The sequence below is a fragment of the Xiphophorus couchianus genome, chromosome 16 (genome assembly GCF_001444195.1).
Source record: "Xiphophorus couchianus chromosome 16, X_couchianus-1.0, whole genome shotgun sequence".
Taxonomy (NCBI): domain Eukaryota; kingdom Metazoa; phylum Chordata; class Actinopteri; order Cyprinodontiformes; family Poeciliidae; genus Xiphophorus; species Xiphophorus couchianus.
In genome coordinates, this window is record NC_040243.1 from 15,404,654 (window position 1) to 15,418,969 (window position 14,316).

The 14,316-nt window shown below is 34.7% G+C and overlaps 1 protein-coding gene across 3 annotated transcripts in view; it reads right to left on the bottom strand.

Annotated features, from left to right (window-relative positions):
- The window catches only part of LOC114159458 (uncharacterized), a 259,878-nt gene that overhangs the window by 55,655 nt on the left and 189,907 nt on the right, over positions 1-14,316 (bottom strand). Inside the window, exons 1-4 of one of the 3 annotated variants that reach the window (XM_028041436.1) lie at positions 7,335-7,408; positions 6,845-7,146; positions 4,317-4,328; positions 1,869-1,871 (exon numbers count right to left, since the gene is read on the bottom strand). The exons of the other annotated variants lie outside the window; for them this stretch is intronic. Coding sequence (XP_027897237.1) covers positions 1,869-1,871; positions 4,317-4,328; positions 6,845-7,146; positions 7,335-7,383 — 366 coding nt within the window. The 5' untranslated portion in view covers positions 7,384-7,408. Of the gene's footprint in view, positions 1-1,868; positions 1,872-4,316; positions 4,329-6,844; positions 7,147-7,334; positions 7,409-14,316 lie in introns of those variants that run through there. 3 annotated transcript variants of the gene reach the window in all.

Consider the following 14,316-nt stretch of genomic DNA (forward strand, 5'->3'; position numbering starts at 1 on the left):
CTTTACTGCTGGAGTCATCTCTGGAAATGCTGAATCGACCCTGGACTGAGTCTGAATAATAGATGGGTCTACTAGATGTGTGCACCAAAGCAATCCACTCAAGTCCTTTGCCAGGCGGCTGTCTGATCCAGACCCACACTGAGCCACTGAACCTAAAACCAGATGTTGTGCATGTGAGTCTGTGAGACTCTCCAGGGTTTTTAACAGCTGGTTCAGACTCTCTAATGGTTTGACCTTCAGCACCGCTCAAAATAAACAAAGTAGCCACTAACAAGGTTACGTCTCTGAGAGCCATGTTGAAAGTGTTCTTCGTAAGTTTTAAAAACTACCAGTTTGTCTTAAATAGGATTTCAACTCTCAGGGAATTTGTTAACAGAAGCTCCTCCTCCTTCATCGTATGTTCCAGTGAAATGTAATGGGAAAATCTATTCAGGCACAAAATTGTCTTTTATAATCCTGCAAATAGGAAATAGTTATTCAAGAAATGAGCCTAATAATAAACAGTTGTAATCCAACAAAATTCAACCATTTTGATCTTCATATAAAAAAATCATGAAGTTAAAAATATTGAAGCTTTTTCTGACAATACATTATTTTTTCTACAGTCAAAATTATTAAAATAAAAGAAAAATTTAATTATATAAAAATCAAACCAAGACATTTTCTCTCAGATTTATTTGTCTTGACTCTCCTATGACAAATTATTTTATCTCAATATTTTTTATATCTGGGTGAAGTTGGCCTCCTCACCCAGATAGGAGACTAACTCCTATCTGGAGTTGGCCAGATAGGCCAGAATTCAAAATAAACAAAATTGGTTTGCACTTGTTTGTGCAGCAGAAATGTTTGTTTGTACCAGTATTATTTTAAAGATTTAATAAATGTTTCCAGAGGTCATCAAAGATAACACTCCCCCAAATCCCCATCAGACAATTTGTGTCAGTCAACTGTGCTACAAAAATGTTTAAAACTGCCTCTGTAAAAAGTGAAACTTTAAAATAAAATGAACTGCTACTGAGTTTTGGTTTTTTTTTTTTAAGAAAATGTCTGTCAGCTGCAGGAACTCACAAACCAAAACAGCAGCTGTTCTGTCGATGCATTTGACTGTGTCCACAGTTACATAAGTTTCATTCGTGTCACTGATGCCTGTGGTTTCAGAGTAAAAAGACGCAATTGTGTGAAATTTCCTTCTAGTGTAGTAAAGTAAATTTATTCGGAACAGTAAACTAAAACACTCTATTGAACGTGACCTGACTTGAAACATAATTTCATGACTGACAAAAAAATGAATACTTAATCACAGTGTAAGGTGTTAAGTAAAGTCATGTTTATTTGTATAGCATAAAGCAGTTCAAAGGGATTACATGAAGGTGTGTACTAAACATTTCTCTAAAGCTCCGATTTTAGTTTTGCTTTCTTAAACAAATAAATAAGTTGATGGTGGGAAGTTTTAAGTAACTGAGGTCAAGTTCTAATAATAATGAAATCCTACTGCTGGATCTAAAAGAATGTGTAGTTACTTCTCACCAGCATGATTCTGTTTTGTTTTTATGATTATGTTGTTATATTTTAAGATGATTTTTTTAGTTCTGCTTTTGTCTCTAATCTCTAAGTTTGTGTCTCATCTGTGAGAATATACTGGTACATAATAACCAGAGAGGGATTTACTCCTAACATGCAGAAACTTAGAATAAATAGGGCAAACCTGCTTATTGATTGTTTTCTTTTTGTTCAAACATGAACTTTTTTTCAGTTCTATGAAAACTATGTTCTTAAATATGTTACTTGATATTGGAGCTCTTCTTTCCACTCTTTGGACCAAAGACATTTCAAAAACTGTTCACTAAACTTTATTTCCATATCTTCACATACTTTTAAATGTGAAGAAATCAGCTGCATGTTTTATTGTGTATGCAGTCTTGATGAATAATTGGATTTTAAAGATTTGATTAAATGTTCTTGTAATTATTTGGATGATATCTAAGTTAATATGTGATGACGTATTTAAACTTTTGACCTTCCTTTACTTTATTGAAGCTTAAATGTTTTACACCTGAAGGGTGTGCAGGATTTTCTGCAGGTTCTTAACCAATATCAGCCATTGTGTTTTTCGAGCGCAGAAATAAACAGCAGTATCTTCAGTTTTTAGACTGTTCATCTGCAGATACAGCTGCTGTTTGTCGTAGTCTCTGGAAGCAGTAAACCGGCCTCTGACTGGCTCAGAGTAAAAGTTGTTGCCGCCAGCATCTGTAGCGATATACTCCAGTCCTTTCCCAGGAGCTTGTCTGATCCAGTGCATCCAGTAGCCGGTGAGTGAGAATTCAGAGGCCGTACAGGTCAGTTTATGTGATTCTGCAGGTCTTTTAACCACTGACTCAGACTGTGTCAGAGTCTGACCAACAACACCTGTAAAAAGGAAGATAAGTTATTTAAGTTAACACAAAAGAAGATAAGGAAACTGAATATCAGTGAAACTCTGCACCTTCACAGAAAATAAAAATGAGTAACAGTCCTCTCTTCCGGTCCATCATGTTAAGATGACAGCAAACTGATTTCTGCGTTATCTTCATGGTCAGATATGAAAAGGCAGCAAGATCCATGTTTTGCATTGACTCCACCCATAAATTAATGCAACTGACTGAAAGTCTTTTTTTTTACTGTAATAATATACTTCTCTGACATTTTGGGTTCAACCATTATTAAAACCATGACAATGCAAACATGCAGAGTTTTTTTAACTCAACACTCTTCATCTGTGGATAGACTTTAATGTAATAGATTTCTGCTAGAATTTTTATTATAAGAAAATTATGTATTTCGGTTTGTCTTTTGCTCCAAGCTTTACATGAAACGTTTGTCAGCGAGTTGCAGGAGGTTTAACTAAAGGGACTGTTCACATCACAATATGTGGGAAAAGAATCAAAATTGTGGCAAATTCCAGGTTTAGATTAAGTATTTGAAAAATAAACACAATGCAATGAGAATCTTAAGAGAGAAGCCTGGAACTGAGAGAGCAGAAATACAAGGATAATTAATTTATAATAGTTGTTACAGTCTACCCAGTAAAGGACAAAGGCAAATATAAAAAAAATATTTTCTATTTATTTTTCAAAAAAATCTTAACAAAAGGCTTTCAACAACAAATCTCAAAAAATATAACAAAATGGGACCAAAAGAAATCATCAACTAAGGCATACCTAACTCAGGATAACAAACCAAAACTGACCTCACAAAATGAACACACAAGAGAATTTATACACAAAGGCTAGCCTATACAAACGAGGAGGGGTGGGAGATGAGACAAAGACAAACAATGCATAAACACAAATTCCTAATTCAAACCAAAACATTTTGACTACAGCACAACTGTAAAAAACAAAACAACCTAACACCAAAAATGTTTTAACAATTATGCTATTAGTAGAGAGGCAGATTCTTCAACATCAAGTCCCCTGTTTCCAGCAGCCTGATGGTTTGTTCCACTTCCTGGTTTGTCTTTCAACCAGTCCTCTCCCCCAGCCAGTCCTTCAAACTCAGCAAAACAAAATAGTTAAATAAATAGTCAAATAAACATAAGGCGTTTACTAAATCTGTGCACCCATAATAGTAAACACCCTAATGCAGTAACCACCACAAGAAAGTGAAATTATAAATATATTGTGTGAAAAATTCTAAATATATTTTGTGAAAGAATTTAAATAAATACTAACACTGGGGAAAAGATGGAGGAACCTCTACAATAGTGTTAACTCAAAAACAAATTGGAAATACAACTTGACTCAGAGTAAATTTTGAGCAAATGATTTATTACTAATATTAACTGACACTCACACGAAAGACCATAATATTATGAATCTGATCTTATTCATTAATTCACTCTACATTCATGGTTGGTCCATCTAGGGTTGCAAAGGAAATCAAGAAACTTTCTGGAGTGAGGTAAAAGCACTAGCCACTGATCTCAGAAATGACATTAATTTATTCTGCTTGTTCTATGAATGATATCTATTTCAAAAAGGTTTGTGCAGGACAAGCAATGCAAGGCAATTTCTATCAACACAGTGGTTGATTTACTGTAGTAAATTCTCAAGTGCCAAAGCTTTAGGGCTTGCACATGATAAATTTTTTAGGATTAAACAGGTCATATATAGTATTTGTGTGGGCATCTTGGTGTTTTGTCGCACTGTGCTGATTCTGACACAGTAATATACAGCTGTGTCCTCAGGCTGGAGAGTCTGCCCTGTTATCGTTATTGTTCCTGCAGAAGTGTCTCTGTTGCTGCTGAACTTGTTCTTCAGAGCATTATTTGGAGCTACGCTCCCATCACTCCACATGGTTAAAATCCAGTCCAATGTTTTTCCTTCACGCTGTCTGATCCAACTTGTTGCATAGCTGCTATCGGTCAACAAATAACCAGAGACCCGACAGGTGATTGTCAAAGACTGTCCAGGCTGAACGATCTTTGAGTCTGGCTGGATGAGATCAATACAAAACACACCTGTAGGGACATATAAACATTAATGCCATCTTTCAGATAAACACCAGTGTTCCTAAAGCAATTTTTATGGGAGGTTCCTCACCAGATGCAGCTGTCAGCAGCAGCATCAACGCTACAGAGTCCATGGTTGGAGTCAAAGTTGAGCTGGTAGAAGCACTGGGAACTCAGAATTGAAACAAACACTTCATTTTCTTATAAATCCAACTTGTTTGCATGCCTATGAATATTCAGATAAATGTAAAATATTCCAAGTTGCTCCACAAAAATATCAAGGACATATGTGTCGATGCAAACACACATACTCTATTGGTTAAACCGTTTACAACTCATGACATCTATGTAGATTTTATATATACAATTTATTTAATTATTCTAGGTCTTAGGTCATAGATTTCCCTAATATTAATTATTGTAGTTTAACCTCTTGTGTCACACGTATCCAAAACTGATTATCTCAATGCAAATCCTATTAGACTCACATCAAACATTTTTACAGTGAGATGAAATTGTTTAAAGGCCTTTGTTTATGCTTGTTCTGCTTGTGACTGACAGTTGATGTTGCTGGACACTTCCTGTGTTTATAGTGGTGTGTCTCAGTTTTTCTTTAAGGAATCATTTAAAAATATATGTTTATTAATTATTAAAAGTATTGCATGTATTCAGTACACAACATACATTTGTTTCAGAAATAATTTTAACCAACAAAGTTGTTGTTTCTGACATTGTTGTTTAACACTTTAACATTTTAAGTTTTAATCGCACTCATCAGGATTTATGCAAGCACATTAAATGAATTAAAATGACAAGAAAATTAAGAAATTCTAATGTGAACTAGAAGTGTGGCAGGTGGGTGGTTACAGCATCAAGAAGGGTAGCAGTTTTTGAATTGATTTCCCTTTAGATTTTGTCACTGTGAGACACCTGGCACAGTAATACACTGCTGTATCTTCAGTCTTCAAGCTGTTCATTTGTAGAAAGAGTTGACTTCTGGAATCATCTCTTGAAATGGTGAATCTACCCTGGACAGACGAGGCGTAATAGATAGGTGTACTAGATGTGCTTATATATGCCATCCACTCTAGTCCTTTCCCAGGAGCCTGTCTGACCCAGACCATCCTGTAGCCTTCAAACGTGAACCCAGACGTTGTGCAGGTCAGCCTGTGAGAAGCACCAGGATTTTTGATGACTGGGTCAGATTGTGTCAAAGTTTGACTATCAGCACTTAAAGAGAGATATAAAAACACCAGATAAATTTTGTTCTGAAAATAAGATGAGTGAGAAATGAAAATAGGAGAAAACCTTCACCTGTCAAACAGATGGCTAAAAGCAAGAGTCTGATCCTGCAATCCATGGTTTCACAATAATTATCACAAGATCTCAGTGCAGTCAGATAAATAGTGGTGGTAGGAGTCAAAGTTTTGCATAGACTCCTCCTCAAATAATAAAAAAGTCCACAATAAATTGTACAATATTACTTTAATCAGTTACTAATAATTCCAACTTTGAAATCAATCAATATTAAAATGAGTAAAACAATCTAGTGGTATGATAAAAATGTATTTTATATTGTGCTGTTAATTTTTCTTAAATCAGGGAGCATATTTTGTGAACAATTCATTATATATTAAGAAGTATGTGTGTGAACAATGTACCAAATGATGATAAAATATATGAAAAAAATGAGTGAGACGGTATTCTCAGAGTGACAAATTTTTAAGGTGAAGGTTTTGCTTTTGAGATTCACGACAAGATGTCAAATATTCCTGTCTCCAAAGATCCAGATTTTCACCAAAAAGCAAAGTATTAGCTGCAGAACAAGTATGGCACTCACATTCTAAGACAATGCAATCTTTGTCCAAATATTAAGTTTAAGTCTCATTTTAGGTCAGTAAGAATAAGCAACATTTTTACTCTCTGATAAATTACACAGTTGAGAGAAAGAATATGTCAGAGATTTATTCATTAATGTCTTCATAAGGATTACTATCTTTATAAAATATGTGGAAACCCCATGTGATGATGTCATGACATTAGAAAGTTCTGATAGGTTTACTGACAGCAAAGTTAATTGGAGGCACACCTGTGGATGTGTGTTAAGGTTGCACTTTGATTACATAGCTTTCTTGTTTGACATGGAAAAGTCAAATGAAATCAGCCAAGACATTAGGAAGAGAACTGTGGATCTGTACAAGTCTGGCTGATTCTCGGGACTGACAAAATAAGACTGACGAAAACATAGTGCAGATACAATACTGTGTAACTTATCTCTGTGCTGAGAAAGTTATATAGATGAAAAGAGCTGTGGTTTTTGTACACATCTTGAAATAAATTCAGTCACTGTGTCGCTCGAGCGCAGTAATAAACAGCAGAATCTTCTGCCTTCAGGCTGTTCATCTGCAGATACAGCTGCTCTCTGCTGTTGTCTCTGGAGACAGTAAACCGGCCTTGGACTGACTGTGAGTAGTATTTCCCAATGCTGTCATATTCAATAATTGCTATCCACTCCAGCCCTTTCCCAGGAGCCTGTCTGATCCAGGCCATCCAGTAGCTGCTGAATGAGATTCCAGATGTTGTACAGGTCAGTTTGTGAGACTCTCCTGGTCTTTTTACTGCTGGTTCAGATTCTGTCAAAGTCTGACCATCAATACCTGTCAAAAAGACATAAACAAATGAAACAAAAAAAAAATTATTACAGAAATTAGTAAAAATATTTCCAATTTATGGAATTATGGCTTAAAATTTCAGTTGCAGGTTTGATAAAAAAAAAAATTAAAACAGAACTAAAGCAGGAATTAGACTCTAGCTTTAAGGTGATAATGTTTCCAGTATTCTTTACCTTTCCAACAAATGGCTATTGCCAGCAGTATCGCTATTATACTGTCCATCCTGCTAAAATACGCTGCGTTTGTCCAGTTCTCTTTCTTTATCCATTGATTAAATAGCAATGAACATTTTGCATAAACCCCTCCCTAAAAGCAAGAGAAGGGAGGACTTCAGACTGCTGGTAACTTTGATGATTTCTCACTTCATTTAACTTAGGAAGAGGTTAAACATAGCATGTTTATCATTGTCAGTATTAGGATGATGTCAATAAAAGTAGAAAAGCCAGTTGCTGATGAGAGCATAGTATTTGATTTATTGATTGATTTTTAATCTTTAAACTTTATGGAGGAGAAATCATGAGTTCTTCCTGGTGGTCTGTTGAGGTTTTTCTGTTTGCCTAAGTCTTTTTTTTTTTTTTTTCATTTTTCCTATTTAAATTTTAGTCTCTGTTTGTTACACAGGTTGTTACTGCCCTCTAGAGATCTTCTGAAAAGCTGCAACATTGTTTTTCTCACCCTTTACATGGACATTATCACTTTGTATTACTCTTATGTGTTTTCTGCTACTTATTGTAGTAGAAATAAACTCTTTGTAATTAAAATATGATTGATAGAACTAATCTTTGATATTACAGCAAGAGTCCAGTGCTACAATTAAGGTACACTCCAGTTGACACATAAAAATCCTGTTTACATGTCAGGCTTCAGATTCTGTCCTACTATTTTTACTGCTGCTATGCTGAAGTGTCTCAGTCGCAGCAGATCTTGTTCTTCAGAGCATTATTTTGGCAAAAGCTTGCAACATTCACATGTAAAAAAATTACTCCGTTGATTTTTTTTGCCTGGTGTCGGAATCAACCTGCTGCTTAGTTGTAATCGGTCACAGATGATAATCAAAGAGTTATTGGATAACTTTGGTATTCAGATCTCAATTTAAAGTCCAGCAGCTTGACAGCATTCTGGATTGACTGCAGATTGACTTTTTAGGCATACATGTGAAGCCATTGTTGAATTAATCAACGTGACTAATTAATAGCATTAAGACAGCATTACATTTAAATTATGTTTTGACATTGTTATCATCCTCACAGCTGAATGATAATACACATCTAACAAAGCATTTATTTTGTCATCCTGTCATTGATTTTTTTTTGTCCAGGTCTTTCTACTGTTTGCATCGCTGTGTCTCGTCTCACGCAGTAATAAACAGCTGTGTCCTCAGGCTGCAGATTCTGTCCTGTTATTGTTACTGTTTCAGCAGACATGTCTCTGCTAAAACTGAATTTGTTTCTCAGAGCATTATTTTGGTAAAGGCTACCACTTCTTCCTCCCCACTGATCAAATATCCACTCCATTGTTTTTTCTTCCCGCTGTCTGATCCAACCTGTTCCATAACCATCATAGAGAGAATAACCAGAGAGCCGACAGGTGATGCTCAAAGACTCTCCAGGCTGCAAAACCTTTTAGTCTGGCTGGATGAGATCAATGGAGAACACACCTGTGAACAAACAGAAGAATATCAACGCCGTTATTCATCTAAAAATGGAGAGACTGGTGTTTTTATCAGACAGATTCCACAGAAAGCTCCTCACAGGGTCCTGTGATCAGCAGGAGTATTAGAGGGAAATGGGACATGATTGATGCTAAAGCTGAACTGACAGAAGATGTGACAAGCAGCTGACCTCTCTCTTCCTTTTAAATCCTATTCATTTGCATGTTGAATAATCAGCTACCTTCAACTCAGGGTAGTTAAGTTTTCCTCAGATTTTTTTCTTTTTAGAGTTGAATATTGTTCAATCAATCTTAGTTTTAGCTTGAGTAATTTTAATAGCTGGTGTTAAAATCATGAAAGCCACTGTTACAGGCTCATTGATATAATTAAGTACTATTTTTCACAGTTCTTTATTTCTAAAAGGTTATCTCCAGCAGAGCAATAAATAAAATTCATGTAGGGATTCCAGCATGTTGTTAGTTTGCTTCTCCAGTGAGACTCACAGGAGAAGCACGGCTACAGAGAATATGTTGGGGTTGAAAGTGAAATGATTGGAGTTTATATTCTGAAGTAAAGAATAAGATCAAGTGTTTTAAGAAAACAAAGTTTGCCTTACAAACAGCCAGTAACACAGGAATGAGGAATGTTTTTTTCTGAGTTTATATGGAATAAGAAAGAAATCTATTACAGGTCTTTGAAAAAAAAATTACAAAGATATTTGAACATTTTTTTTACTTTCTTTTGAAAAGGTTTGTTATTAATAACATGAAGAAGCCTTACTTAGTTTCAAAATCCTGCAACCATAGGTCATAATGAAGAAAACAGTGTGGCGTTTGTTTATTTAAACAAAATGTTATCAGCAAAACCAAGCATAAATAAACAAATCTTATGGTTGTTAAAATTATTTCTTAGTTCCATCACATTTTCAGGTTGTTAGTTGTTTTTACTTTATTAAACAGATTAAGTTATAAAATATCCGAACTGCTGATTTGTATTATTTCTGATGTTCTGTGCTAAGACTGTATATAATGTGCTAGCTCCCCCTCTAGTGGCTGCATGCAACACATGCACAAGGTTGAGGGGGGTGGGTTGTACACCTCTCATGGTGTTTTATATCAGTGTGACTATCTGGCACAGTAATACACAGCAGTATCGTCAGGCTGCATATTTTGCCCATTGAGAGTCACTGTTTTGCCTGAGGAGTATGAACTGAAACTGAACTGGTTCTTAAGATAATCTTTGTAATAGGAGCTGTATCCAACTCGATCAGTTCCGATCCACTCCCAGCCTTTTCCTTCCCACTGTCTGATTCAATGAGTGTGACGCTGATTCAACGAAAATGAGACCTGACAGCTAATGGTCAGCGTCTGACCTGACTGCAAAGTCACAGAGGCTGGCTGTGTCAGCCGGTCACACCTCACATCTGTAGAAAAAGTACAAATTTCTTTGTAGATAATATTTCATATAAAATTAACATCTGGTGCTTTATGAAAGCCAGAGAGCCTCACATCCAGCTGCCAAAACAAACAGGAGAGTTAGGAGACACATCCTGCAGGGTAAGAACTAAATGAGCTCAGCTGGCTTTCTGAGGTACTTTTTATAGCTGAGTGATGGAGAAGCTGACTCACTTTGCATAAAATTAAAAGAAGGCAATGTCATCATGACAGGTTAAATTGTGTCCTATTATTTTCTTAAATCCTAAAGCTTGAAGTTAACATTTCAAAATTATGTATTTTTTTTCTTTATTAAAGAAATTACGAATATCCCATTCTGAATTTAATGCAATAATTAAACAAAACGTTACACAGAGCACAAACATGTATCCGTTGTATCCTTGCAAGGTGACGAAGGCACTGGTGTCTATTTTCAACAGTTACTGGGAAAGAGGCTGGGTACACCCTAGGCAAGTTGTTAGTTAATTTCAAGGTATACAAACAATTTTGCTCTATTTCACAGAATCATTAGTCAAAGAGCGTTTTGGTCACAGAAAAATTTAGCTTATTATTGCAGGTGCATGTTAAAAATATGGTTCTCAGCCTGGTTCTTAAATGCAGCAAAAACAAAATTAGGACTTTTATTTGTGTTCTGATAATTCACAAGCTGTCATCAGTCAAATACAAAATTAGCATTTGTAAAAAAAAAAAAAAAAAAGCTCTGCATGGTTACAGGCGGCTGAATAAATAAAAATTAAAATAAGAATTCTCTCTGAATTTGTTATTCAGGGAGTAATTTTAGAATCAAAAGTAGAATAGTTGTTAACTATGTTGCCTCAAAAAAGATTTCATTTCAGAAACCTTTTTGTGTTAGCTAAAAAACAAAAATATCTATCTATCTATCGTATATATATTTTTACTTGACCCGATCCTCAAAGCTCTAAAACTGATTTATACTTTCCACACTTTGTCATCCTAGCATTGGGCCATTAGCTTTTGAGATCATTGAGCTTTCATTTTGTTATCAGACGGGTTTCATTTTTGTGATTTCTTCAGTAACTATATTTATGTTATGTGATTTACAGTCACTACAGCTGACACCTGCGATTGCTGAAGTCAAAAACCCCAAGAAGAAAACCTCTTTTTTCTTTTGTAAAGTGCAGCAACTCAAGAAAACATCTGTTTATTATAATGCAACATTTTCCCATGTTGGTTTTTTTACATCTGCTTTGTATGTCTTCGTTTACAAATTTGCACAAAGGTCATATGATTATTGCCACTATGTCTTGTTTTATCAGCACATCATAAAAATGTCTTTGAACAGAATACTGACTCATTGCAAGCATCATTTGCTTGTTTTTTCCTTGTGTGAAAGGAAAAAACAAGCAAGGCTGAGGTTAACCAAAGCGTCCTCTGTTGACGTGAAACCGAGCTGCTATCTGGTTTCAGGCAGATTTGCATCTACAGCTTTGACTTCCTGTTCAAATGTGGTTTCAACTGATGAGAGTTTCATTGCTGTCTTGGTTTCCCAGATATAAAAAAAAAAATGTCTGCAACCCCAAAAGACCCTGAGCGACTGAAGAAGACCTTTACCTTAGTTCAATAAAACATTTTTTAGCAATAAACACTGATCTGTTTATCATTCTCTAGAACTGAAATACTTAGGATGTCTAACAAAATAAAGTGTCTAATAATGAAACTCAGAAAAGAACTCCAATTTATTTTTTTTTTTTTTCATTAAGAGTTAATTTTAACTTTCTATGTTATCCGTTATTTTTTTGGTGGGGGAGTGACATTTAAAGCACTTGAAATTGCTGGGAAATTTTTTGTTTGTTCATTGATTCTATATTTTGGAAGTTTTCTAAAGCAAACTAAAGACACATCTAGTCTGGCCTTTATGCTCCAGCTCTATGGTATTTACTTTGTAAAATGATAGCTACCAACAATTTCAGCAACATTTCTCGTATGTATGTTTTTATTATCTTGTTGCTGCTTAAGCTAATGTTTATCATGGAAAATAAAATCATTTTTCAAATATACTTATTTTAGATTTTATTATTTGGCATTTATGTTTTGTACATAAATGCCAAATAATCTAAAACTACCACAGTAGTTTTAGATCATTATACATTTTGTGTAATTATCCAGTTATTTATATATATTAACTTTTCTACTGTTTCTATTGTTTGATAATTATAAGAATTTGTTTTGTTTACTCAGTTTAGTAACTTTTTAATGTTGTGTATATCCGTGGTTTTATGTACTTCCTGTTTTTAATGTCTGCGAATCTCTTTACATTTCATCTAATGTAAAGACGTCTACATTCATGTGTGGGATCGGCTTATATCCCCAGAGGTTTTGTAACTTCACTAATTTATATAAATACAAGTTATACATTTAGAATTATCTGTCGTTTTTGCAACATGCTAAGAAATAAACTTAAAGTGACACAATAAACACCCAATGACATCTGCTTGTTTTTTTTTTATTTATTATTTTCTGAATATGCCAGCAAAGTTTCTACTTATTCAACAACAATACATGAATAAAAACACAAAAAAACAAATTAAAGTTAGACTTTTTGACAGTTCAAAAAACATACAACAGCATGTATATTGCTCACTGGAATATGTACTGAGAATAATTTCAGTTCAGGTCTTGAACACAGAAATGTAGAAGCCTATAAGGAAATGTTTTAATGCAACACCTCAATTACCAAACTATAAAGCAAAACAAAACAAAACAAAAAAATGTCACTGCCGTTCACCTAAAATTTTAATCTACACCAATATTGCAAAAAATATGGACAAACTACTTTCAAAATTGGAAATATTTGTTTACAGTGACCAAAAGAGATGGAAGTTGATTTCAAATTCATGTTTTACGATTTTATTTTTCAATTAATAGAGAGTTAATGGCATATATATTTATTTTTTTCTACAAAATTATAAAATCTTTGCACTTCACAATGTTTATTTTCTCATATTTAAAAATAAACCAAAACTAAATATTTAAGAATTGATATTATTCTCCTTTTTAATAAAATAGTTCAATGAAATCTCAGATTTTAAAAAATTTTTTTAATCATAGTGAGTCTCAGAAGAGCAGGCCTCTGATGGTGAGGACGGTGCTGAAGGCCAGAGCTTTGGTGAACACCACTCGGACTCCGTTCATCAGCAGCAGGTAGAAGTTCAGCTTGGCTTTTTCTGGACGACAGAGAAACAGAGTTCAGACTGAACTGAACACAAACAGCAGCGATCAGTGATGGAACCAAACTGAGACATGAAGAGATCAGACTCACCTGGATAAATGCTGCCACATTCATCATCTGATTAGAGACATAAAGAAAATCAGTCACACAAACATCATAAAAACTCTGACAGAGAGATAATTTAACCACGTAAACATTTTTCAGCAATGGATAATTTCAAATTCTGTGGGAAACAGTTTTGGTCAAAACTGAGGCAAAACTTTGTTTGGTACCAGCTTCATTGTTGCCAAAGGTCCCGTTCATCCCACAGGAGTAGATGGTTTCGTTGCTGAATGCAGCAAAGTTGTAGGTGTTGTCCTTTGACAGAACGGCATCATCAGTGCTCACGTTGACCGGACCCCCTTTTCCATTCAGAACCACTTCTCCCCCCTTTGGACGGAAATCTGTGACCAGACAGACGTTTGGACCGAGCTCGTCTGCTGTCTTCAGGGGGAAGTCAGGAGTCGACAGAGGACTGAGGACGAAGAGGGACGGAGTCTGAGGGGAATCACCTGGACAGGAACAAAAACCAGGAGTTTCTCAGAACATTGTTTTGAAGACAGGAACTATAGTTAAAAGTACAAGATTAAGAGTTTATCTCTATATACCTTGAGACTTTTAAATAAAACTAGTTTTTTTTTAAAAACAATATTGTCTTGTAAAGTTTTTTTCAAATAAATAAATCACATAAATAAAATGCTATATTTGATATTGAGAATATAGATAAGAAGTGATTAGTTAGTTTTCTTTTTATTGGCCTTCCACAAATAATAATAACTTACTTATATTTTCAATAAGTAAAACTATTGTTTTTTTTTAAA